The 24,782-nt window shown below is 45.9% G+C and overlaps 5 protein-coding genes across 7 annotated transcripts; 2 read left to right on the top strand and 3 right to left on the bottom strand.

Moving 5' to 3' along the window:
- The first annotated feature begins 178 nt into the window (after nt 1–178).
- On the top strand, nt 179–2,416 carry LOC122623912 (zinc finger protein 391). Its single transcript, XM_043803290.1, has 3 exons — nt 179–790; nt 957–1,346; nt 1,419–2,416. The coding sequence occupies exons 1-3, from the start codon at nt 329–331 to the stop codon at nt 2,328–2,330; spliced, it is 1,764 nt and encodes a 587-aa protein (XP_043659225.1). The 5' UTR covers nt 179–328; the 3' UTR covers nt 2,331–2,416.
- A 197-nt stretch (nt 2,417–2,613) lies between these two features.
- LOC122623972 (mitochondrial import inner membrane translocase subunit TIM50-C) lies at nt 2,614–4,611 on the bottom strand. The gene is made up of 5 exons (XM_043803383.1): nt 4,229–4,611; nt 3,960–4,155; nt 3,374–3,902; nt 3,188–3,311; nt 2,614–3,128 (listed from the first exon to the last, which is right to left on the bottom strand). The coding sequence occupies exons 1-5, from the start codon at nt 4,461–4,463 to the stop codon at nt 2,938–2,940; spliced, it is 1,275 nt and encodes a 424-aa protein (XP_043659318.1). The 5' UTR covers nt 4,464–4,611; the 3' UTR covers nt 2,614–2,937.
- Nucleotides 4,612–4,886: 275 nt separating this feature from the next.
- On the top strand, nt 4,887–6,891 carry LOC122624112 (zinc finger protein 3 homolog). Its single transcript, XM_043803554.1, has 3 exons — nt 4,887–5,663; nt 5,725–5,961; nt 6,024–6,891. Exons 1-3 carry the CDS (start codon nt 4,977–4,979, stop codon nt 6,669–6,671), a joined length of 1,572 nt encoding a protein of 523 aa, XP_043659489.1. The 5' UTR covers nt 4,887–4,976; the 3' UTR covers nt 6,672–6,891.
- On the bottom strand, nt 6,769–11,304 carry LOC122624111 (protein cramped). The gene is made up of 7 exons (XM_043803553.1): nt 11,186–11,304; nt 10,440–11,007; nt 10,036–10,239; nt 8,388–9,979; nt 7,938–8,316; nt 7,717–7,868; nt 6,769–7,646 (listed from the first exon to the last, which is right to left on the bottom strand). The coding sequence occupies exons 2-7, from the start codon at nt 10,978–10,980 to the stop codon at nt 7,545–7,547; spliced, it is 2,970 nt and encodes a 989-aa protein (XP_043659488.1). The 5' UTR covers nt 10,981–11,007; nt 11,186–11,304; the 3' UTR covers nt 6,769–7,544.
- Nucleotides 11,305–11,599: 295 nt separating this feature from the next.
- Nucleotides 11,600–21,310, bottom strand: LOC122624022 (syntaxin-4). Of its 3 annotated transcripts, XM_043803444.1 has the most exons (8): nt 21,208–21,310; nt 15,508–15,692; nt 14,612–14,845; nt 13,983–14,076; nt 13,672–13,914; nt 13,519–13,592; nt 11,803–12,051; nt 11,600–11,739 (listed from the first exon to the last, which is right to left on the bottom strand). In XM_043803444.1, the coding sequence occupies exons 2-8, from the start codon at nt 15,538–15,540 to the stop codon at nt 11,668–11,670; spliced, it is 999 nt and encodes a 332-aa protein (XP_043659379.1). In that variant the 5' UTR covers nt 15,541–15,692; nt 21,208–21,310; the 3' UTR covers nt 11,600–11,667. The 3 variants fall into 3 exon arrangements, 2 of the variants coding, with proteins under 2 accessions (XP_043659379.1, XP_043659378.1); XM_043803443.1 differs by lacking the exon at nt 21,208–21,310 and having other exon boundaries at nt 15,508–15,896; XR_006326434.1 differs by lacking the exons at nt 11,600–11,739; nt 21,208–21,310 and having other exon boundaries at nt 12,032–12,051; nt 13,519–13,617; nt 15,508–15,902.
- Nucleotides 21,311–24,782: the final 3,472 nt, after the last annotated feature.

Below are 24,782 nucleotides of genomic sequence, written 5' to 3'. Positions count from 1 at the left end.
TTCACAGTAGCCGTTAAGTTTCAATTAACAGCCGTCGTTCTGTTAACGGCCTTCGTTTGCTTAACAGAAGTTGAAAGATGTTGAAACTAAATTCGATTAATCGGACAACAGAACCGCGTAAGCAATCGATGCCTGCTGCACCGATACCGATAGTATCGCATAAACATCTGCCCAAAAAAACGCATAAGAATTAAATTAACAATTACAAAAAAGGAGTAGCCAAACGTCATAAAAGCGACGAATCCAGCGCAGCCCGACGACAACGATCCCGGGCAAGGACAGCGACAGCAACAGCAACAGTGGACAACGGACAGCGGATACGCACAGGATGATGAGTGGCAAGGCGCCCGGAGTGGTGGTCCTCAACTGCCGGACGTGCACGCGTGCCTGCAAGCAGCACAAGCCGCTGCAGGAGGAGATCGAGCTGGGCCCGGAGGGCAGCACCACGCTGGCCAGCATGCTCCACTACTGCTCGGGGCTGTCCTTCGAGCCGCAGGACGGCGCCGCCATGCCGCAGCACATCTGCCTCAACTGCCTGCAGCTGCTGGAGCAGGCGTTCAACTTCAAGCGCATGGTCATCGACTCGGACGAGCTGCTCCGCCTGGGCCTGGACGAGGTGCATGGCACCAGCCACCACCAGAGCCAGAACCAGAACCATAGTCACAGCCAGAGCCACAACCAGAGCCAAAGCCAAAGCCAGCAGCACGACGAGCACAACCTGCAGGCGGGCGACCCCAGCGAGGAGTACGTCATGATCGAGATGCTCAACGAGGAACAGGAGAACGGCACTGTAAGTAACTGTCACTTGGGGGTCCACATGACACTCTCGTTTCCGCGATGCCAACGAGGATCAGCGATTACTTACAGCGGGTGGGAATGGCGCCTAAATAGGAGGAGGCTTCGTTAAAGCTAAAATTGAAACGACTAACTTATGACTAACTATATTTCTCTGACAGTTGGAAGAACAAGCAGCAGAGGCGGAACGCCACATGCACTCGAGCCCCGAGGAGGACGAGGAGTTCGTCATCGAGGAAGTGGCCGATCAGGATGACGAGCTGACGGAAGAGGAGCACCAGCAGGCAGAGTCGGGCGACCAGCAGGAGCACATCACCATGGAAAGCGTGCATGAGTTTCAGCCAGCCGAGGTCGAGTATGTGACCATCAAGAATGAGTACGAAACGATCGTCACGGAGGAAGATGAGATCGAGGTGATGGACGACTCTGGCGCCCACGACGAGATACTGGACGGCCAGATGATTGTGATACCCGCGGAAGGAGCCATAGACGAGGTCATCGGCGAGGAGACCCTCGAAATGGAGGAGGATGAGGAGCGCGAGGAGCATCTGGTAAGTGGTCAAGTTGTAACGCACAAGGCGCATGTCCCTTCTCATCACCAATTCCCCCGCACACACGCATAGCTGGCCGAGGCGGAGGATGTCTGCGAAGAGGAGGACTTCCTGGAGGAGTCGCTGGACTCAACGCCGCCGACCGCTGGCGAAGCACTGCCGCACGTGTGCACCGTGTGCCAGAAGGCGTTCCGCCAGCTGTGCCGACTCAACCAGCACATGCGCTCCCACGTGGACGAGAAGCACTACGAGTGCGAGGAGTGTGGCAAGCGGCTGAAGCATCTTCGCAACTACAAGGCGCACATGCTCACCCACACCAATGTCAAGCCGCACCAGTGTAATATCTGCGGACGCTTCTACCGGACCACCTCAAGTCTGGCGGCGCACCGGAGAACGCATGCGGAGGAGAAGCCCTACAACTGCGATCAGTGCGGCCGTGGATATGCGGCGTACGATCATCTCAGGCGCCACAAGCTCACGCACACGGGAGAGCGGCCCTACGCCTGCGATCTGTGCGACAAGGCGTACTACGATTCGTCCTCGTTGCGCCAGCACAAGATCAGCCACACCGGCGAGAAGGCCTTCACCTGCGAGATCTGCGGCGTGGGTCTGTCGCAGAAGTCCGGCTACAAGAAGCACCTGCTGGTCCACACCGGCGCCAAGCCGCACAAATGTCCCATCTGCGGGCGTGCCTTCACGTTCACCAGCAACCTCAATGCCCACGTACGCCTGCATTCCGGCGAAAAGCCGTTCAAGTGCGAGGTCTGCATGAAGGCCTTTCCCACCAAGAAGCGACTGAATAGCCATTTGCGCGTCCACAACAAGGAGACGCCGGTGATGGCCACCTCCGGTGGTGGTCAGTCAATCGACCACCGCCGACGGGCGGCGGCAGGAGCTGCGGACGGCGGATCAGCGTCCACTCTCCACCTGACCGAAGTACCTGAGCAGCCGGTGTCCACCTCCAAAGTGGTGGTGGTGCTTTAGGCGGGCACCAAGCTGAGGGCGCTGTAGGTAGCTCTAGGACGTAAGTCTAGCCTAAGCATTGTACATTTAAGATTCGCTAAAACTGTTAGGAATTATACATAATAAACGTAATTATACACTTATTTTTTACCCATATAAACACCTCGTTTTCATGTGCTATATTATCTGCAAGACGATAACTTTTTAGTGGTTTTAGCCACTCGTATCCACTTTTGATGTCTTTTTGATAAGATAACGCACATCCAAGGTGTTCGCTGCTGGCGCAATGAAAGACATGGGTGTGTTTTGTTTTTGGTTTCGCGGTTAAGTCGTCTGTTTATAATAATATTATGATTACATTGCCAAACAACAAAAACAAGCAAGTTTAGTTATTTAATAAAACAAAAACAGGCGCCTTGTCTTCACTTCACCCAAAGGAGCAAAGGAAAGAGCGTGCCTTCCCAACCTGCTGCCTACTCTCCCACTCCTACTCCTAATCTAAGTCGACGAAAAAATATGGCCAGTGTGCTGCTGCAGGGTATGTTTGCTTGGGTGTGCTCCGGGCAGGCGGAAGGAAGGTTAAGGTATGCATATGGAACGGGACGGGGTGTGCGCGATGGCCAGCCTCCTAGCGCCCCAGAATGTTGCGCGACCACTGCTTGACCATGGGCTTGGTCTTCGCCTGCTCGATGCGCTCCGCCTCCAGCATTTGCTCGGCCAACTTGCGCTGGTTTTCCCGGAACTGGTTGATGGGATCGTCGAACTGGCGATAGTAGTGGAGCACCTCACGCACATCGTCCACGTTGCTCTGTGCAATTACTGTAGGGAAAGGCACAATGAGCGCAATGTTGTTTACCCTTCAAAGTGTAACCACTTACTCTTCAGGAAGGCGATGAGGTCCAGCAATTGGCCATCATCGTCATTGCCGTGCCAGCGGGGCATGCCGAATGTGTTGTCCGGATGCATCTTGGTGGCATTCGCATCCCAGTCAACAACAATCACCTAAAATGTTTCATTTTCTAGATGATTGCAAAGGAAAAAACGCTTCAGTTGCCTGCACTTGCCTTCTTCAGGTCGCGATTGAGGTTATCCAGATTCTTCACATGATGTCCGTCCACAAAGTGCGTGGCATCCCTGACCAGGCGGTACATAATGTAACCGTTGGGATCGAGCGCATCCAGAATGGGGAACACGGTCATGCCCTGCTCGGCGGTGAAGACAACAATTTCAAAGTCCTTGGCGCACTCGGCAAGGAAATGATCGACGCCGGGACGCTTCTTGAAGCGCCAGCCAGTCTGGTAGGTCCAGTCCGGATGCACTAGCACGTCCTTCATCTCCAGCACTAGCGTATAGCGCGGCTGCACATACGGCGGCTTGAGCGGATCGGGCAGCAGCTTGGCCCGCGACGGCTCCTGAATCATGCGCTGATAGTAGTGGATGCTCTTCCACATCCGCTGCAGATACTGCTGCACCAGCGGTTTGTGTGTGAACTCGTCCTCGATCGCCTGCCCGTTGGGGTCCAACTCGGGCTTGCCGAACTCGTAGACGGCCCACAGTCCAGCCGCCACGCCGCCGCCTCCAAAGATTGCGAAGCTGCAGGAGCATCGTTATACATATGTACACATAGTAGAGTAGCGAGAGCGAGCTTACCCCAGCTTCATGCGCTTCCAGGCGCGCTCGTTCTCCTTAGCCTCCTCCTCCTCGCGCTTCTGGCGCTCCTGCTCTGCATTGGTGTCCACCTCCGGCGAGGTCTGCGGAAAGAGCTTGGCCAGCAGCGGGGCATTCGATACGGGAGACGGGGAAGTCTCAGTGGCCGCACCAGGGGCTTCTCCAGCTGCTTCTTGCTCTGCAAAACGGGCAAAGGGCACATGGCATTGGATTGCATTGAATGGGATTGGATGGGATTAGGAGTCACTTACTGGCTGTGCTGCTGTAGCCGCGGGCTGTGCGCAGGATGGGGCAGAGCGCCGATGGAGGAGGAGCTGCCGATGTGCATGTGGATAGTCGCTGCTGGTGCTGCTGGTTGTGATGGTGGTGGTGGTGGTTATGGTGATTACCCAATGCGCGGTGCTGATGGATTCGGGTGAGAACGCGCGGCGTGCTGAGGCCGCGCAGCAAGTGGAGGACGGTGGCCGGTGCCATGCTCATGCTCATGCTTTCCTTCCCTTCCCGATTTTAGAGTCCTAGGCGCCGTTCGCGAGTCCTGCTCGGCTAGCAGCAACTTTTTTCTTTTACAAAATTTCCAACAAAAATTTCAACTTCGCACCGGCACGGCTTTGGCGTTAGGGATTTTGCTTTGGCCACTGCCAGTCGACAGCAGGCGTTAGCACATTTAGCACGTGGCTCGCAGCAGCTGTAAATTGCCCATTTTTCTAGCCAGATCTATCGGCATCTGTTGCAAATGAACTTATCTTTGTTGCACTGATAATTAGCTAAGCATGCTTTTAAGTTTCGCCTAAATTAACAAAAAATAAAATGAAAAGAAACTAGTCACTTAAGCGCATTTATGGACATGCACAACCTTTGGCTATTTCCAAGCTAGCTCTTAGCAGTGCCAGCACTAGTGGATCAGCTGTGCCTTGGCATCACTGTTCTGGACGCTAGAATTTGTTATTTACTTGAAAGTTTGCTTAGTTTATTGATTGGAAAGTCCAACGCAGGACTGCCATGTCGCCGCCAGATGCTTTGTGCCGCGTTTGCCACACAGCATCGCCCCGCTGCCTGCCGCTCTTCAAGCCGCTCAGCAACCTCATTGCCGGCAAACTGGCGACTCTGGCCACCATTCTGAGCTACTGCAGCGGATTGGAGATCTTGGAGTCGGAGCTCTTCCTGCCCCACCACATCTGCCCGGGCTGCGTGGCCAAGCTGCGGCTCTCGCTGGAGTTCAAGCGCAGTGTCCACCGCATGGACAGATTGCTGCGGCAGAGTCATGCGGACTTTTGCCGCAGCAAGAGGATCAACGCGGGACAGGATCCTAGGGACAGGCTGTCACCCGAGATTCCGGAGGACTTTGTACTTGTGCTCGATGAGCAGGAAGTGGCTGGGTATGCTGCAGAAACTATGCGTAATGAGGCGGATCAGCTGGTCGTCGAATCAGATGAGGAGGAACCACGTATACAAAAGGAGAGGCTGGATCTTGAACTGGAACGGCAGGAGGAGTTGCCAGAGAAGGAGAACTGCGAGGAGCAGCATAGTCACACTATTGCAGAGATCTACTTGGATCCCAAAGCAGGCGAGGATCTGTACGAGGTGATCGACGATGCGGAGCAACGTTTAGTGGAAGCTCCAGCGAAAAGCGAACCATTGGCCAGTAAGAGCAGGCAAAGGAAGTCCAAACCCGTGCTCCAATGTCTCGTGAGTACTGAGCACTGAGTTTTAAGTATGTAATCCCAAATTAGTATCCCATTTTCGCCAGATTTGCGGCAAAGAACTGAGCAGCAAAAGGACCTTTCAGCACCACATGACGCTGCATGGCTCGCACCACATACGCCAAGAAAACCATGTCCATAGCATGGAAGATTCGCTCCAAATTGAGCCCGTTGTGCAGGCCAAAGCTGGCGAGGATCTGTACGAGATTGTGGAGAAAGCAGAGCAACCTGTGTCCAGCAGGAGCCGCCTTTGGAAACCTCTTAATCCCTCCCTGCAGTGTCAAGTAAGCTGACCCTCAATCGCAAATCATCCCACAGCGTAGCCCTCAAACCTTGTGTTCCCCAGATCTGCGGCAAGCAATTGAGCACCAACAACTCGTTCAAGTACCACATGCAGCTACACGGCACGGCCACGCCGTACGTTTGCAAGATCTGCGGCGAGTCCTTCAAGACCCGAAACGCCCACGACGGCCACGTGACGCTGCACGACCGAAACAATCCGAACAGGTGCCCCACCTGCTTCAAGGTCTACCGGCAGGCGTCCTCGCTACGCACACACCTGCTAATCCACAGCGGCATCAAGCCATTCGAGTGCAGCATCTGCGGCAAGCGGCTGACCCAAAAGTCCGGCTACAAAAAGCACATGCTCACGCACACGGGGGAGAAGCCGCATAGCTGTGACATCTGCGGTCGCAGTTTCCGCTACTCCAGCAACCTGATTGCCCACAAGCGGTGCCACAGCCAGGAGAAGCCGCACCACTGCCAGGTGTGCCAGAAGCGCAGCTTCGGCAGCAGGTCCGAACTCAACCGCCACATGCTCGTCCACAGCAGCGAGCGACCGTTCGGCTGTGAGCAGTGCGGCAAGTCCTTTAAGCGCCAGATCTCCCTCGGCATCCACCTGCAGTCGCATGCGCCGGGAAGGCAGCGCAAGAGGGGCGACCGCCGCAAGACGGATGTCCTGCTGGAGCAGCAGGATCAACCTGAAGAGACCTGAATGCGGTGGCTCTACTATTGCTTGTGAATCTCCAGCCTAAGCTGTTATCAGTTATTATTATTATTAGTTTGTTAATGCAGTAATCAGGAGCATTCGGTTTAAGTTCATTTCGCTTTTATTTTCGGTACTTTCCTTTGCATACAATAACAAGTTCAAAGTGTTACCATTGTTACATACGCCCTAGGATAAAATTTGTTATTTGTTATGTTTCCCATTCAAATAGTGTGCTTTACATATGGTCAACGTCAACAAGGGCAGACTTGCAAACATTTTCGAGTCTTTTGAGGGGATTTTGATTTTTGATTTAATGTGAGCTTTAGTTTATCAGGTGGAGAATCTCTATACATATGGAAGTTTTGATTGGGATTTGTTTTGAGGGTTGAGGGATTTTAGGGTTTTCAGGGTTTAAGGAGGCCTACAAACTATGCTGAATCGAACTTAGGCAACTTAGGCGCTAGAAACCAATTAGAGTAGTGCGGAACGAGTGTGCGAGCGGGTAACAAACAAATGGGTTGAGAATTAAAAATGTGGGAGCTTCGCGTTCACGTTCACGTTCGCGTTCGCGTGATACATAGAGTTAATGTATAAATAAATATATATGTTCAGACAATGTGAGTGCTTGCTAATACTTGGCATACATAAAATGAGTATAGATCACAAAAAGTCGCGTAAAAACATAAATGTTAGTGGGGGTATAACGTGCGGGGTATTATGAATAATATCATTGAGATATGCGCATATGTGTAGGCTTGGAGGCACACGTGGCTATCCGCTTGGACGATCCCCATCATCCTTGGCTCTCTCTTCTCAGGTTCCGCGTTTTTTGGGTACATAAACAAAGAGGACACGACCGGATTGCCGCAGTTGGCACTGCTAATCCTTCTCCTGCTGCTGCAGCAGGGCGGCGATCTCCTGGAACTTGTGCCGAAAGTCCACGCTGCTCTCGCTGATCACCGACATGCTCGACGACGGATCCTTTCGATTGTTTCAAGCGGATATTAAAAATGAATGCCACGAATGCAGAGGGTGTGTCATGTGCACTTACCAGTATATCCCGGGTGGCATCAATGCCATCCAGATGGCCCAGCAGCGAGGTCAACGAGAAGTCATTGATATTGTCCTCCAGCCAGCGCGCATTGGATGTTGAGTCCCTGAGCAAGTGCATCGGACTTACGCTGCCGTGGAAGAAGTTTTGAGCTGCCAGCGAAGAGATGTGCACAAGAGTCAATAACAAAGTAACCTAAACCGAACGGTTGATGCTCTTACATGTGCTCTCGTCTTGCACCGTCTCGGCCAGGGAACTGCTGACGCCAGTCGTGCTGGTGGCCACACAAATGTCCAGGTTGGGCATGTCTCGAGCGCTGGCCTGCGTGGCCTCGTCGTTGAGGAACTCCAACGCCCGCAGATCCTCTGGCCGTTGGTCCTGTGAAGCTAGCGTCGCACCCATGCTGGAGTCTGGTTTGGAACCGGAGGAGCTGATGCCACTGGAACTGGAACTGGTGCCATCGAGGCGATCGATCGGTTCGAACAGGCCGCTGTGCAGTTGGCGCACACTCAACAGATCGTACGGACGACCGCCAATGGATGTGGGGGGCAGGAGACGGCGCTGCACGAGCACCTGGCGACTGATCTTTTGCCGCGTGAGCTGCAACACGAAATGCATTTACTTGGGTCATTGAAGTCCATAACAAGCCCATAACAAAAGCGCCCACTTACCGCTGAGAGCTGGCGCACAGGATCGATGTTGGATATGGGCCGCCTCACCGGCAGCATTGGCGTGCGAAAGTTGCCCTCCGGCAGGCTAATGCCGCCGGTGGCCGCCGTCGCCTCTGCCAGCTGCTGCGCCTTGGTCATCAGGTCCCGCTTGCGATCGCACGTGTGGCCGCAGTTGCACTGGCGCTTGCGCACGCGCTCGCTGAGATTGGCCACGAGCAACAGGTGCTTCAGCTTGTTGCTCACCGACGATGTGGTGACGGCCTTGACGCGTTCCACGCTATCACAGTCGTTGGGATTGTAGGGCAGCGTTGTGCTCGCATTGCTGACGGAGCAGTTGGAAGATGCGTTTGTTGCGGTTGTGGCGTTGATGGAAGAAGAGGTGCCGGTTTGCGTGGCCACCGACGCGGAGCTGGGCATTACGGTGTTGATTGCAAGTATGCTGGGTGCCATGGCAGTCGCGCTGTCCACCTCACACCAGTAATACTCCAGCTCCAGCTTGGAGTCCTGGCCAAAGACCACGTACAGATCGCCAATGGTTATGTCCGCCGCATTTGCCTGCGTCCATCCCTTGCGGATTCTCTTAAGGATATCGTCGCTGAGCAGGGGCTTAAAATTTCGCGCCTGTGCCGCGGCCGCCGCCTCCTTGGCTTCTTTGCGTTTGGAGCGGGCAACCGGCGGTGCCGCCGACGACGAACCAGATACAGGGGTGGAAGGAGCAGGAGCGCCAGCACAGGAAGCTTGTAGCACAGTGGTCGCCAGTGGATGACATAGATCAGCGGTGGCTGGATCAGTCTGCAGCACAGGATCAGCGGAAGCTTCGAGCGCAACAGCAACAGTTGTGGTATCACTAGGGATCGGAAGAGCTGAAATAGCTGAAATGGCTGGAATAGTGGCTGTCTGCGGATGAGGCGGCGCCTCCAATATGTCGCCGAGAAACTCATGAATCTCCTCGCCCAGCTCATCGCCGCTGCTATTCTCCATCTTCATCAGATTACCCTCCAGCAAGGGTCCATCGTCCAAACTCTTTTCCAGCGGCGGACTGGCACCCGATTTGGGCTTCTTGGTCTCCGGCGAACGTTTCTCGGAGCCGCTTTCCGTCCGCGGCCTCTTGCTGGCCGCCACCGATATGCCGGCCAGGTTGCCCAAGGTCTCGCTGCGCACTTTGAAGCCCATGCGCTCCTCGTATGCCGTCAAGCATATGTTAATGCTGCTTAAGTAGGCGGTGATACTGAGTAAAGGTCGGTGGATGGCCACTCCCGGCCTCGGCTGGAAGCACATGGAGGGATCCAGCGATGAAACCGCCGGCTGCAGTGGCTCTGTTTCATTGTTGTTGTTGTTATTATTGTTGGATGTAGTGGAGGTAGCCAGGCTGCTGGGAAAGTAGGCACTCTTCTCCTCGTGCAGCCGCTGATTGGCGCTGCGCCATTTGTACTCGAACGTCTTGATGAAACTGATTAGCTTCTTATGCAACGGAACTATAATCCTGCCGCGTGGATTCTGTGCCAGGGACTGCACTCGGCCAAAGGCCTCCATGTTGGCGGGAGTCACCAGCACCTCCACCTTGCTGGGCAGCCGGATATCCTCCAGAGAGTCTACGATACATTGTCAAGCATTAGCTGGGCTTTATTGCGAATGAAAGCGAACTCACCATCCAATTGATTTAGCCGCCGCAGCGCTTTGCATGATGGCGTCTTGATGCGGATGTTCTTGCCCTTGCAGCGCACGGTGATCTGGCCCTGGTAAACCAGTTGCTTCAGCTTCATGAAGTGCTTCTCCGTGAGGAACTGCAGCTTGCGCCGCATCTCGCCGTAGTTAATCAGTGTGTACAACTCCTGGGCGGGCTTTTTCAGCTCTAAAACGATTGAATGAAATTGTAAAAACATATTAAACCTTTCCAAAATGAATGAAAATGAAGTCAGGGGCAAAAGCTTGTTGAATTCTAGGAATCAAACGATTCACTGGAATGTCAACACCAGATTTTTGGCGCTCAAAGCTTGTTATTAAAAGATTTCGGCACAGGGAGCATTTAGCATCTAGCCCAACCCCTCTTACCATCCGAGAAGCGCACGTATTTGCAGATCTTGTGATAGGTCTGGTAGTAGTGCTGGCGTACTTGGTCCTTGGTTTTGAAACTATAGTCGCTGTTGCCGTTGCGGCGCTTCAGCTTGGCGTTGATGCAGTTGGCCACCGCCTCGAAGTCCTTGCCAAACTCATTGAGGGCGTCGAAGAAGCAGTTGCGCTCGACATTCGTCCAGGTGGTCTTGCCGCTGCCCGTTTTCAACTGGCTGGGCGTCTTTTGGGCGGTCTTCTCGTCCTTTTTGTTTGGCTCCCGTTCGCTGGGCGGCGGTGTCATCGGTCGCGTCAGGTCCTGCTTCATCTTCTGGATGACCCGGGCACTGGCCCGCGTTCCCGGACAATTGTGCATGGTCACCGAGCCGAGGAGCTCCTCCTCGGGCAGCTTAGCTATTAGGTGCACAACTGCTGCTCCTCCTCCCTTGCCATTTGGCAGCGGCGGCTCCTCGATGGACACGCAGGACGGAGGTGGCGGCGGCGGTGGTGGTGGTGGCTGCGGCTGCTTGCACAGTTCCTCCATGTTGGCCAATCCACATCCGCTTCTCTCCTAGACGGGATTATCAATGACAATAACAATTAAACTGCGTAGTCTTCCGGGAAAAGTGGGAAAAATGGCGCCGGACCGTCGGATTGCTTGCTGTTGTCGCCGAACCGCGCGCCCTGGGTGATCTACCACCGACCAGAAGCATTCACAGAGGCTTTTCTAAGCTCCGACGAGCACTCACCTAAAAATCAGACATGGAAAATCGGTGCTAAACGACTATATAAAAAAAATTATTAACGAGACGCCAGGGATGTTGATGTTGGCCAACAGTGTGCTATCAACAGTGGAGGGTGTGCTGTTAGGCGCAAAGTGGTTGCTGTTAAGTTGTTTTGTTTACCCACAGTAATGCCCGCTGGGCTGTTTACCAGCCACTAATGGCTAGTTCTAGCTGCAGCTTTCGCTCCTTGGCGATTTTCCCGCTAAATGCGTACTTCTTGTACCGGCCGTTATTTAATTTACATTCTGTAAATTTAAAAATGTAAAGTACGAAAACCACATGAAACAGCCAACTTATAATTTAATGGCACTCGTATAGGGAATATTTGTACTAAGGTTTTTAATAACATGAGCGCGTTCCAATAATTACAAAGTCTTGTGGTTTTTAAGTTTATTTTGCTTAAATGTAACTCTTAAAAATATGCAAAAAAAAGTGTCTCACGTGCATCACAAATAAATACCAACAAGGAGTAATACTAACAAAATGGCTGCCAGTATCACGATGAGCATTATCTTTTTCTGCAAATAAAGAGGAAATATCGCTTAGAACGCAAATCTTTCGGGGATCCGCAGTCTGCCCACCTTGCGAGCCTTCTTTTGGTGCTGCTCCGCCTGGTCCAGCTCGTCGGCACCCTTATCCACGTGGAGCGTGGCCTGCTGGGCGTGGAACTCCACCCGCTGGATCACCTCGCTCTGCTCCATCACCAAGGTCTGGATGCGCATGAACAGGGCGTGGACCTCTTCGATGGACTTCTCCAGCCGGCGCAGCTCGTTGAATCGGTCCATCATTTCGCGCAGTGTCTGCCGCTCCTTCTCCGTCTCCTGCAGAAACTAAAAGTCCAAAATAATTGATTAGTTAATAATAAACATATGTAACATTAAGATGCATATGTAATCCATATTATTGCGAGTCCTAAGCAATCTGATCTGAATTTTCAGTGGTAAAATAATGTTTTTATTAACAGAGAATGTAAAAAAATAAACGCGAATAAGTTCATGTAACACTGATTTACCGTTTGTCCTTGATCGGTTACTTTGCATTTCTTCTTCTTCCAGTTTTCGCCGCGAGCATCGAAAAGCGCACGTGTTTTTTAATTGCGCGCCGCGAAATGAAGTTTTTTGAATTTAATATTGATTAGATGGTAAAAAGTGTTGTTACTGGGCTAAAGGCGACTACCGGTATTGTGAAAAGCAGCGTTTGCACATATTTATTCCTAAATTCGCGTTTTCACTCGCGCGCAAAATATGTTTGTATGTATGGCATCTGCATGCTAACATCCATATTGGCATATGTATGTTTGTATGCAAGTGTGTGTATTCCGCCAAAAGATCAATTTGTTTTTTTATTTTTTTTTATGGTGAACCAGTGATTGTGAAAATATATTCTAATATTTATGTATAGCGCATTCAATATTAATATGCAGAGCCTAACTATACACCTCATGTTTTAATCTATGTAATAAATTGTATTACAGAAATAATGCTTTTAATTACATTACTTATAAATTAACAGAGGATGTTAAAGCAACAGCGGGGGACAGAGAAAGTGAGCTTTACCGTTAGTCCTTGATCGTTCTCTGTTCAAGTCTTCCTCTTTCCCTTTTCTTCGCGATCATCGATAAACGCACGTGTTTTTTAACTGCGCGCCGCGAAATTATGTTTATTGAATTTAGCATTGTTTAAAAAGTGAAAAGTGTTATTCATTCGCTACAAGTGTTTACCGGCTTTGTGATACGAATCGTTCAGAAGTTTCTCTTCCTAAATTCGCGGTAATTTTGCGTTTTTAATCGCGCGTGCAATATGTTTGTATGTATAGCAAGTGCATTTTAACATACATATGTATGTATGTATAGCAAGTGCATATTAACATACATATGTATGTAGCTGTTTGTGATTTACACCAAATGAGCTTCAGTGTTATTTTTTCATTTTTTTGTGTGGTGTACCAGTGTTGAAAAAGTGGTGGAAATAGTGGTTATATTCTCTTATCCCTCAATTTGTTTTACTATTTTTTTTCTGTGTAAGACTTTGCTAAATTAAATATTAAAGTGATCCTCTCGCAAATCGAAAACGTGATAGTCAATTAAATGGATATCACAGAGGTGAGTTGAGCTCAGCTAAGTTCTATATATAATATTTAATAGGTATAGCCAAATCGCATTTAATTTCATACTAAATGCGAGACGTATTAAAAATAAACATACATGAATGAATTTTACGGGAATTTTAATATTCCCAGAGATAAGGAATAATATCGGACAGTTGACTTGGTTGTTTGTATCAATATTTTGTACTCACATTATCCACAAAGAGTTTGGTTGTCTTGTTCTCGATGAGTAACTCGATTTCTTGTTCGCTGGCTTCAGAATTAACTGAAAAGTAAATGGTAACGAAATTCTTAAAGAAATTAATTTAATAGTTGCGAAGTATTTAATTTTGTTTTACACTTACTGATTTTTGTATGCAGTCTCAGATTCTTTTTGACCTTGGTCTCGTAGTTCTGCAGGAATAGCTCGTTTTTGTGCCAGAGATTGATGAAAGTCTGGTGCAGTCCATAGAAAAGGGTTCTTTTCATCCTTGCCTCCAAGCTGTAATCGTTTTCCGCCGGCAGATTCGCCTTGAAGTCGTTGAATCGCGTCATTAGCTGATTGCCCAGCCTCAGGTTTTTGCTGTGAAGCTCATCCATCTCGTTCTCTGCGAATTTCGATTAGACCGCGATGAAGTATGTTGAAATATTCACAGCTTAAGGTTAAAATGCTCACCGTTAAAAGTTCGCAGATTGACGGTTTGGGCCATGCGGTTCATCGCCTCCAAGTTGGCGGCTATCTGTGCAAGTTGTTGGCGAATCTCCGTGTACTAAAAAGATACCATAAAAATCTATTACTATTGTATATTCACTTCCATTGCATAGTTCATTGAATTCTTCAAAAGGAAGCAGTGCTTGTTTTACTTTTTGCGAGAGTTTCTCCGTTTGTTTACATTAAGACTACTTCCCCTCTCTTTAGCGCTCTCTTAACCACAAACGTACTTAAAGAAACGTACTTAATGAGAAAAGGTTTTTTTTCTGGACTTATCACGAGTTTTCGCGCTACGCCGGCAGCGATTGAGTAATACAGCTGATTCATAAGTGCACACAGGCATGTGTAAACCTTAACAAAATATGGGTTTCCCCTCTCTGGCTCTGTGATCTTGTATTTCCATTGAGGGAAACGTTTAACTATTTAGCTGGATTTCAGCTTTTGAATAGCTTTCAAAATATCTATTTTAAGAGTTAAATGTTTAGAATGCCACTTCTAGCACGATTCATTTTCTATTGTTTAGTTCGACATTCAAAAATAGTAAATATTTTGCTGTATCCTTGAGGCCTATTTCGTTAGATGTTTGAACTCACCGGATTGAGTATGTCGTCCACATTCGATCCATGGTGCGACATCTTGGAGCTGGACCGATCCTTGGGTTCGCTGCTGTTGTTGTTGTTGCTACTATGGGAGTTTTGGCTGACGACACTGTAGCTATTATTGTTCCCGCCGGTGTTGCCGATGATGAACTCCGTGGTTCCACTGTACACGTTTAAAAGCAGTGAACCGTTCGACGACGAGTTCGACGAGTTCGTGCTCAATGAGCGCTGGAATTAAGACAGCAAAAATGTACAAAAATATCAAAATAGGTCCATGCGATCCTAACGAACTGCAGCGAAAAACTGAGAAACTGCGAAAAACTCAATAGAAACTACCAACTTTGGTTGAGTTTATTTACGTTTGAGTGTTGTTCACAATCTGGCGCGGTGTAAATGAACAATAAAAATGACTTCGGTACTGAAATTCACTTAGTGCTAAAAGTTTTGGCCGGGGGAATCGCGGGGTTGCCCCATAAGTGTGATGTGTGGCCACATTATCGTCGTTATCTCTGGCCGATCTGATAAATGCCATAGAGAACCACCACACCACACCCACCCCCAACCCCCCTCCCAAGCCAACCAAGTCGAAATAGTGCCAAAAGCGCTCACAGAAGTGTGAGAGATTGGGCCAATTGTAAGGAAGGTGGCAGCACCTTGGTCAGAAAGTGTTGAGACTTGGCGGCAATGAAGTTTGAATACGACTACCTATCACCAAGAAGATTGGATTCATTATCCTAGCAAATTACCACCAAATGCGGTCAACTTTTGTAGTATATTTCTTATTATATTATGATTACGTTTTGAGTGCTGTCAAACCACTGTGCTAGAAACTAATTAGCAGTTACCTCATCCCAACCTCCCAACCACCCACGTTTCTTATATTTTCTTACCTGCAAAAGCTCGGGCAGTCGATCTTTTCCCATTTCCGCAACTTGGACTGCCTTTGGTTTGAATTATTTTGTGCCAGTTACTTTACTTAAATTGATAATCCACGACTTCAAAATGTCCACTTTGTATCCTTTTCAGCAGGTTCTGAGCTTTGTTCTGAGTTTGTTGTTGTCGTTGCTTCAAACAGCTGTTCGCGAATGGGAAAATTATATTGAGAGCGCGGAAGAGAGCAAAACCTTCTATCAAAGCTTATCAGCGTGCAAGTTTTTGATAAGAGCCGCCTAAATATTTACCGCTTGCCCTTCGAAAAGCAACAGGGCGGGGTGGAAATTTAGGGAGAGAGAGAGAGCGGGAGATTATCACCTATCACATATTTGCCATTTATTTGCAGCTCTTTTCTCTCTTCCACGCTCTTTCGTTGCACACACACACACACAAAAAATGGATTATTGGAAAACCCGCCTTGCAGTATTTTTATTTTAAAATGTAACATGTATTTTTCCGCAACATTTCATTCGATTTATTGAAAATCCATTCCTTTGTCTTCACCGTGCCGCATACGTTTTCGAACTGAAAAATTGACGCCGGCACAAAAACGCAGAGCCTCCCAGTCGCGTCGAGATTTCTTTCAATTCAAAAAGATTAAAGACGGCAAACACTCTGGCTACAGCGCGGGCCAAAATAATAGGCATTAATATATGGGTATATATATTAGTTTGGCTAATTTGAAGTTCAAATTAGTTGTGAAAAATTCGAAAATGTAAATTTTATGCAGCAATGGAATTTAGATTTATATGTACGAGTATTTCCAAACAGGTGCAGGTATTTGATTTCTTGAACGCAAGTGTATTTGATACGTTTATGTGCTTTAGCTGGAGAGCGATAAAGATGGAGACTCGTACTACATTATGTGTAGTTAGTAGCGATCTACATTTTTTGTTGTCTCCGAATAAAATGAATAAATCGTCTTTTGCCACCGAAATGAAAACTGGTTAGGCGGCGGGGAAAAATGTGTTAATTGTTTTTATTATTATTTCTACTCGGTTGTATGGTAAATATTTCTACATTGCTCTGCCGCTTTTTACTCTGTTGCTGCAGCACTTTTCACGCTCCATGTCGCTGTTCAATTGAAATAAAAGACCGAGTAAGAGAAATAAACCTGCGACGAGAACGTTCAAAAGTCACTTGCGCTAATTAGTTGAACTTTTTTCTATTGCTGGCTTTGTACTGTGCCTCCATATGCATTTGCAGGGTATCAGCGGGTCGGACTTACATATGTAGGTCAAGGGTGTATATATTGTCAAATTTTGTATTCTCCAACTTTTTTCAATTAAGAGTTTAGTTACTGGTATGAAGTAAAAAGGTAAGTTATGTAAATTTAATTTTAAGTTCCCTTAAAATCAAAGTTTAATTTGCATCATAATGTCTACTTCTTAAAAACTCAGGTTGTTTCTTTGATCGATTGTTTCAAATTTATTTCACATAATAAATTTATTACTGGGTAGTTACGTGGTGTACCCACTTTATTTTAGCAGTTCCTGCGGTTGCAAAACGAAGCTTATGAACTGCCCTCAACTACGTCAACAACAATAACAATAAAAAATAAAACCATCAACACCAGACAGTTGCGAATTTCCATTTCTCATTTGGTTCGCAATTCTTCTCAAGTTGCCATGTCATTTAAAGAGACGGCAAAAAAGAATAGTGTCGCGAATTCTTCGCTCTCTAATGATTATACAAAAAGAGTACGTATACGTGATATACTGATACTTTGAATTGAACTGCATGCAGCGCCATAAGGTTAAAGCATTCGAATCAATCTGGAAATACAATGTAACATATGTGAATTTGTGAATACGCTTCAATATACCCTTTAACATTCTTAATTTGTATTTTAAAATGACCATTAACTGAGGTTTCTGAGTTAATTATTACATACTGAACTTATTAATTTATTTTTTTGCTTGCAACATGAGTCATATTATTAAAATTTGTTTGTTTTTGACTCTTCGGTGGAATTTGAACCGCCAATCGCTTATCAGATACATTCGAAAGGTTTTGTGAATTCCAAGTGTCATTTCTCGTATTTCCCATCTGATTAACCGACGTTATTAAAAGGCATTCAATTGCTCGAAAGTCGTGAATCCGCCTTTATGTACAAATGTTCGTATACAACTCTGACTCAATGGAGATATTGTACACTTTTGTATTGTAAAGTTACAAAAAAAAAAACTGTTTAACAAAGCAAAACTCAATTTAGGTAGAGTGGCTATACAAAGCAGTTTATTTTTATCAATCCGTAGAATTCATTGAGTTTAGGTAATGAGAATACAAAAAAGATGAATTTCTTGTTTTTTTTCCTTATTCGCATTGTGAACTTTAAATTTGTTTCAGCTTATAAGATGCTTATCGTTGTCACATTTATTTATTCATTAATTTTTATAGTGCCATTTGTTGGCAAAACAGCAACATATTCCCTGCGTTTAACACCCGCTTTCTATATTTTTCCATTGCTTTCCCATAAACAAGGAGGTCTGAAAAGGGGGGATATTGCCATAGGCATTCCAAGTTTATTGTCCCGGTTTTTGTTAGTTTTCTTGGCTCTCGCGCTTTCCTTTGTTTACAATTTATTTTGTCATGTGTCGAAAATTGCAAATTTATGAGTTTTTGATGAGTCTTTTTGTGCGTTGTCCCCACCTTAGTTACCACTTCTGTTGTTATTTTTGTTTGTTTTTATTTGGGTCAGAGGCTCACGCACAAAACGAGAAATGAAAACTCGTGGAAAGCGCTGGCGGAGCTGGGGAAAAGCGATAGCTTTGGGAAAATCAACTGGGGCGGTGGGGCCGGCAAGTGTGTGCGCTTTTTGACTTTTGATTAAATTCGCACTCGTCAAAAGACAAAAAAATAGGGCAAAAGCTAAAAAAAATATGATAAATAATTGAACCCTTGCCAAAAGGCTTAGACCTGCCGATATCCTGCAGAATCGATATCCTTATTTTTACCTTCATTTCCTGCCCATTTAATAAAATTTTAAAGAAGATCTTTCGAGCACAATCGGGTCAAGACTTACACAGACTTTTATTAAGAAAATTATTATGTGTTTATAAATTAATTCGTACTACAGAATTACCGGGTTGATATGTATTTCGATATACCCGTGGTGCGTGGTTCCCATACCCAAATTGGCAGCGGAAAATATCCAAATATTTCACGTGCCAAAAACAACTGTAGACAAATTGCTTTTAAAGCCTTTAAGGCAAGCTGCAAGTGCAGGGCGATGGAGAAAAGGATGAGAAGGTTGATCCGCACCAATTTAAATACGCGCCCAAAACTATGCAACGAAATTTCATATTTCTCTCTTCCATTTGCATAAAAGTCACACCAACGCAACCAAAAAACCAGAAACCAAAAAAAGTCCCCTTTCCCATTTTCATGGTGGTTCTTGTTCGGTTTTTTTTCCAATGCAAATTTTTGACTAGTTGCGGTCAGGATAAGTGTTCGGTTTCGATGGTTCACAGAGAAGGGTCCTTCACGTGGGGCGTGCACCACATCGTAATGTGAATTATTCATTTGTTTATGCTCTTAGTTTGTGTTTTAATTAAACTTGTTGGATGTCAGGGGCGGCTTTAGTTTATATTCATATATAGGTGGGTGGGTGGCTGAAATTCTCTCGGGAGAATACGCCCCATGGGGCGTATGAGTGATGCACGATTTGATGGTCTCTTTTTACTGCCAAGTCGCTATTGTGCCAAAGACTGTATTTTGTATTAAATACCTAATTATTGTGTGCGAGTGCTAAGAGGGTTTGTTAGGTGTATAAACCCATGTTTAGTAATATTTAATAGCTGATAGCTTTAAACTTTAAGGTCGGGTCTCCAAAAAAGGCATAAAACCCAGAAAAGGCAATGAAAATTGCCAAGTCGCATTATTTATCGTATACGCATCGGGGAGTACGGCGAGCACACACACAAACACACTTAAATGCACACATACACACATATCTATAGACACACACACACATGCAGAGATAGAGCGGAAGGGGGCAAAACAAAATGGCGCTGCATTCATAATGGCGGTTGGTGGTTCGGTCGCTTCCTGTCGTCGTTCCGTCGACGCTCCGGTTCTTCTTGTCGCAGCGGATGCTTGGCATTTATTGCAGGCGACAATATTTTGCTTTGCCCTGCATCCTCTCAGCGCCTTAGCCCCGCCCACCGCCCCGCCCCTTGCCATACACTGAGAACAATAGGTAACAGAGTGGGTTACAACAATCCGTCAATAATGAAACCAAAATATATGCACAAACTGTAAACCAAACCCTATTCCCGTAATTGATAAATTTTTTATCTTAACCGTTAATACCGGTTATAGACCGGCATCTCCTATGGAACTATTGAAGTTTTTGAGATTTTGTACGAACACAAAGTAAAATGGTTTTCTTCCACTGCAGCCTTCTTGTGTGCATCCTGCTTTTTGCCCTGTCATTGTCAGCAGGCGATAGAAGCTCGCTGAGAGCCAAGGAAATTTTTACTCCTATTTGTTTATAATAAAGTCACAAAAGGACAACAAAGCACTCTTCGCCGATAGGAAGCGAGAAGGTGATGAACGGGGACAGGAAGTGACACGTTCCACAAAGCCCATGGGTGAAGATTGCCTTATGGGCAGCAAGGAGACCAAAAATAAATTAAAGGTGCGTTAAATCAAAAGCATTCAGGGGTTTTCCTGAAGAATTAAGTCTAATCTGTAAAAAATCAACAACGAGAAATTAATTCATAGCTTTAGCTTATAAAAAAAAGGGTAAGAAAACCCGGAAAAATGAACTTTCTTTGAGCAACGAAAATTCAATTTCATGCAGCAAAAATAGGTGTCTCTAATCTTCTTCGTTCGTTTTCTATTAGAGTTTATTTATTCGTTTACAAGGCTATATTCACGGTATCCTCGAGCCAAGTTGATTGTATAAAGCAAAACTATAGCCGAGGATACAGCAAAGTAAACAACTTACTTTGTAATCAGAGCCCAGGATTGGGTGCTGCAAGAACATGTTGTCCTGATGCTGCCACACTTAACCCCCACTAAAAAGGTCCTTTTGGCCAACACGTCTTTCCACTCAATGCCCCCTTCAGCACCTTCCCTTGATTCTTCTCTATTTTGCCGGCTGGTACAGCAATTGTCCTGTCCGAAGACAAATTTCATTCTTAGTCCTTGCCGCAGCCAAAGGATTTGTCAAAGCATATGAAGAGACTAAAACTTGTTAAGTGAAATCTCTTTTATTTTGCCTTATTCGCCAAAGAAAATCACTCGCATATGGAGAGGAAAATGCTGGAAAATGCATTTAAGGAAATGGGCAAAAAGGCGGAGGAGGCGAAGCATTTCGCTGGCCGGCTTAAAAATTGAAGAGCATCCGACGGATTTGCCGCAGATTTTCACAACTGAGGACTCGCTTTTTGGAATAGTTAGCTTCAAAATGGAATATGAAAATTTTTTTTTAATATTTATTAAGTGAAGAATCCGTAAATCATAATATTGTATCTTAACATCACAGGGTGGAGAAATATTCTTAAGAATTACCAAACACTACAAAAAAATTAGTGAAGTACATATACATATTATATATGAATAAGTTTATTTTTACTTTAATCATTAAATGTGTACGTTTATTAATTAAATATGTTTTAAGAAGGCGCATATATATTTTAATAAACTACCTCCTAAGTGTGGAACAGACCGGTCAGGACCATGATGCACTGCATCCAGAATGACGACGGGATACCCACATGGCCTCTGGAACCACTATCACACACACCGGCACACAAACTACTACTTTTCCTATCACATCATAACTTCCGGTCAACTGATTTATGAGCTGTCAGAGCGGCTATCCCATGAGGATTGAGTCAGAACTGATTGGGAATTGCAAGTATTGGTGGACGAAATTTTTTTACATTACATTTTACATTAAGTAAATTAATTAAATTACAATGTATACAAAATAACTTTTGATATGTTTAATGTTTTGCGTTGAATGCTACCTATGTTTCAATGTTGCAAATTCAATGTTGCAAGTTTAATGTTGCAAATTTAATGGTACTAATTCAATGTTGCTAATTCAATGCTGCAATGAAATGAATAAATGTATGCAATGTTGCTTCAACCATTATGACGCACGACATTAATCATTCCTTGCGGACTTTCCACTATCTATTCAATGCATTTGAGTCCCAGACCGCAACCGACCGCAAGCTGGGTGTAAAGTGTGTCATAAAGGGCCATGGTTCCCTAACTCTGCCTTTACTTGCCTTTCCTGGATCCTACACTGTTCCCTGTAACCCAACTCTTTGATGATTACCGCCTTGTATCACTAGGACAACTGCTGAGCGAGCAAAATCAAATTGTAGTGCTATTCAGTTGACGGCCCTTTACCACCCTTTACCACCCCATAAAGCCCTTTACAAACCCCCAGCAGGCCATCCTCTACACAGTAGAAAAATTTGGATATTTGTATTTCAATGCAAAAGTAATTTAAATTCACCGTGTCCGAGAAACCGTTGTTTCTTGCAGAACCGTATGAATAGCTGACTCTACTGAATATGTGCTGCTTCTTATATCCAGTATTTGTTTCAGTGCACTTAATAAGACGACTCCTGTTGCCACACAACGTGCGTTTTGGGGCGGCATTGATTGAGGGATTCGATTTGGCCAAACGCGGGCAATTACATCAATTATTTCGATAATTATCAATTGCAGCCGGCCCGCAAATTAATTGTGGCCAGCTCTTCTATCATTTCGCCTGTGTTCGCAGTGGACTAGTATCCTTGAAGTGAAGCGAATCTCTTGAATTTCCCGCCAAGCTAACAACAAAAGCAACAAAAAGCGCTGCCTACTTTTCGGCGTCACTTGCTTTGGGTGGGTATTTTAGGGTGGACCTCGTAGTAGCCTCGTAGATTGAGTGTAAACCTATTAGAGAAATTGCCAACTAAATGGACCCCTAAGCACAAACACAAGAACAAAAAACACACATACACACACCCAAGCACCTGATCTGGGTCAATTCAATTACTGTGAAACGCGAGGGCAGATCAAAAACTTTGCGCGATATTATGATACTTGTAACGCAAATCAAAAAAGAGCTGCCAACTTTGAAGCGAAACCTTTGGTGTTTCTTAATATCTAGAATACATTTGGCAGTTCATTAAAGAACGCCCTTACAGATTTTTAGGGAATTCTTAAATGATGAAGGGCCAGAAACCACTGGGACCACCCATGTTCGCTATGATTTGGCTGCAGTGTAATTTAAGACATATCCCCCTCTTTGTGGCTGTAAATATTTAATATATTTCCAGGGCCGTTCCCGTAAAGCTTTCACCTTAGCATCTAACCTTTCTGCGGGGGCAAAGTCCCCACGTTCTAACGGCAATTGGCATAAAAATAAAGCGAAGTCCTCGAATTTCCTGGACTAGCATTATTATTGTTATTAAATTTTACTGCCTTTAACTGTTGCTGCGGGTGCCAGACAAATTAGGGGAAGCCGGCGGATACGTGTGGGTGTGTAAGGTCCTGTTCGCAGGACCTCCACCGCTCTACGCACAATGTTTTAATGTTGTGTTTGTGTGCTCATCAATATTTATTGCGGTTCGACTACGTGAGCCGCACACAATCAGCGCAGCTCCACCTTTCGGCCTCAACATTTGTGCAAATATTTTTATTATGCCCGATGCCTGTTCCTAAAAAATAAAACGGATACAATTTCAAATGTACCCAGGAATTTCTAAAAATATAATATATAATAAATACCAACAGCATTTTATTGCAGTAATTACTTGAGATGTTTGTCTAGACCCATAACATTCAGAAGTTTAAGGTACTTACAATAGGTTATATTGTATCATATTTACCCATTTTTCTAGAGTATGTTGTTCGTCGAGTACACGGTTTCTTAAGCACTTAAATTTACTTACTTTATTTGTTGTTATCGTTGCGGGACGGTGGGCCAAGTAAGCCAACCGAGTCTGACCCCTGAAATATTGCCGAGGCGTGGGCGAAAAACAATGAGCAATTGTGGGCGGTTAATTGCGGTGGAAGGGGGCGTGTCACTTGCTAAACCAGGCTCTTATTTACTATTCAAAAAACTTCAATTACCGCAAAGTAGTCGCAAGAGTTGCTGGCAGTTGTTATGCTGATTTAACGCTTTATTTGCGAATAAATAGAACAAAAGATTATTGGTTATTAAGTCATTTCCCTCGCTTTTCATATTACCACGACCACATTTTCCTTAGCTCGAGAACGATTTAGTAGCACGCAGCCCAAAAGCAGCCAACAGTGTTATTGCTTAATAGAATATCGGCATAATATGTTGAACAATTAGTTAAAGCTGATTAGGAGGGGACTAGAAGGTATTAATTGATAATTGGTACCCTTTATGGGCTACGTTGCTTAAATCTGAGGCTCCGTGGCTACTGGCCCGCCTCATCCCTCATCCTTAATCCCTCCGTGGACCGAGTCCTTAACATTATTCGCATCCATCTTTCCATCGAGTTGGCCACGCAAACAGACACAAACAAATGTGGCGCATTAAATGCAAATGGCTCTTGTCCCACCTGAGGCAACCCGTGTCCGTCGAGGTCCGTGGGACTCCCCTGCACTCCTGTCTCCTGCCTCCTATCTCCTGTCTCCGATACCCGAGCACCCAACAAGTCCTCGACTCTACAATTTCCCTCCAGCTGGGGATTTTGCTAATTAAACTCAAATCGCTATAGTTCACAGCGTGTTAGGCCGAGCAAATTGATTTGAACAACATGAACAGGGGTTTCGGATGCCAGAGGGAATTTTCTGTTGCACACTGGAAATCGGTTTAAAAACGATGTCTTATTATAATCTATAGTTTTAAATCTAGTTCTTGTTTTGCTACTTGTAAAAATTGAAATTCAAAGGCAGTAACTGTGAATCAACGAAAGTGTCATGTAAATCTATGTGTTACTAAGATTAGCGGTACATATATAGATTTTTGAGATATAAGGTGTATTATATTTAAAATCCTGTACCCAATAAAGGCTATCTCATTTTTTGCGGAAGTGTATTACTCGCATTACAGCTAATTAATTCGTTGGCCGCTTGGTTAATTAAAGGCGAGGGACCATGGAAACCGAAGTGGATTCCGCAGCTGATGAGGTGGCTTTCCTTGGAGTGCCGTGCCATGCCTCCTTCTGCTGCACGCCTCCTCACCTGTCCATTAACCGTTGCATTTGTAATTCAATAAACGCAATAAATGCAATTTGTCAAGGAA

Source organism: Drosophila teissieri, chromosome X, assembly GCF_016746235.2.
Source record: "Drosophila teissieri strain GT53w chromosome X, Prin_Dtei_1.1, whole genome shotgun sequence".
NCBI classification, from domain to species: domain Eukaryota; kingdom Metazoa; phylum Arthropoda; class Insecta; order Diptera; family Drosophilidae; genus Drosophila; species Drosophila teissieri.
This window is presented reverse-complemented; position numbering and strand designations above follow the sequence as displayed.

Bases quoted from the DNA above. Each gene is read 5' to 3' on its own strand.
- LOC122623912 (XM_043803290.1), top strand. From the start codon at position 329: ATGATGAGTGGCAAGGCGCCCGGAGTGGTGGTCCTCAACTGCCGGACG. The intron at 791-956 runs GTAAGTAACTGT...TTTCTCTGACAG, and splicing joins AGGAACAGGAGAACGGCACT to TTGGAAGAACAAGCAGCAGA. The intron at 1,347-1,418 runs GTAAGTGGTCAA...ACACACGCATAG, and splicing joins AGGAGCGCGAGGAGCATCTG to CTGGCCGAGGCGGAGGATGT.
- LOC122623972 (XM_043803383.1), bottom strand. From the start codon at position 4,463: ATGAGCATGAGCATGGCACCGGCCACCGTCCTCCACTTGCTGCGCGGC. The intron at 3,903-3,959 runs GTAAGCTCGCTC...ATGCTCCTGCAG, and splicing joins TGGAAGCGCATGAAGCTGGG to CTTCGCAATCTTTGGAGGCG. The intron at 3,129-3,187 runs GTAAGTGGTTAC...CTTTCCCTACAG, and splicing joins CCTCATCGCCTTCCTGAAGA to TAATTGCACAGAGCAACGTG.
- LOC122624112 (XM_043803554.1), top strand. From the start codon at position 4,977: ATGTCGCCGCCAGATGCTTTGTGCCGCGTTTGCCACACAGCATCGCCC. The intron at 5,664-5,724 runs GTGAGTACTGAG...CATTTTCGCCAG, and splicing joins AACCCGTGCTCCAATGTCTC to ATTTGCGGCAAAGAACTGAG. The intron at 5,962-6,023 runs GTAAGCTGACCC...TGTGTTCCCCAG, and splicing joins ATCCCTCCCTGCAGTGTCAA to ATCTGCGGCAAGCAATTGAG.
- LOC122624111 (XM_043803553.1), bottom strand. From the start codon at position 10,980: ATGGAGGAACTGTGCAAGCAGCCGCAGCCACCACCACCACCGCCGCCG. The intron at 10,240-10,439 runs GTAAGAGGGGTT...CAATCGTTTTAG, and splicing joins ATACGTGCGCTTCTCGGATG to AGCTGAAAAAGCCCGCCCAG. The intron at 9,980-10,035 runs GTGAGTTCGCTT...AATGTATCGTAG, and splicing joins GCGGCTAAATCAATTGGATG to ACTCTCTGGAGGATATCCGG.
- LOC122624022 (XM_043803444.1), bottom strand. From the start codon at position 15,540: ATGGGAAAAGATCGACTGCCCGAGCTTTTGCAG. The intron at 14,077-14,611 runs GTGAGTTCAAAC...GTATCTTTTTAG, and splicing joins TGGACGACATACTCAATCCG to TACACGGAGATTCGCCAACA. The intron at 13,593-13,671 runs GTAAGTGTAAAA...TTTACTTTTCAG, and splicing joins GAGACTGCATACAAAAATCA to TTAATTCTGAAGCCAGCGAA.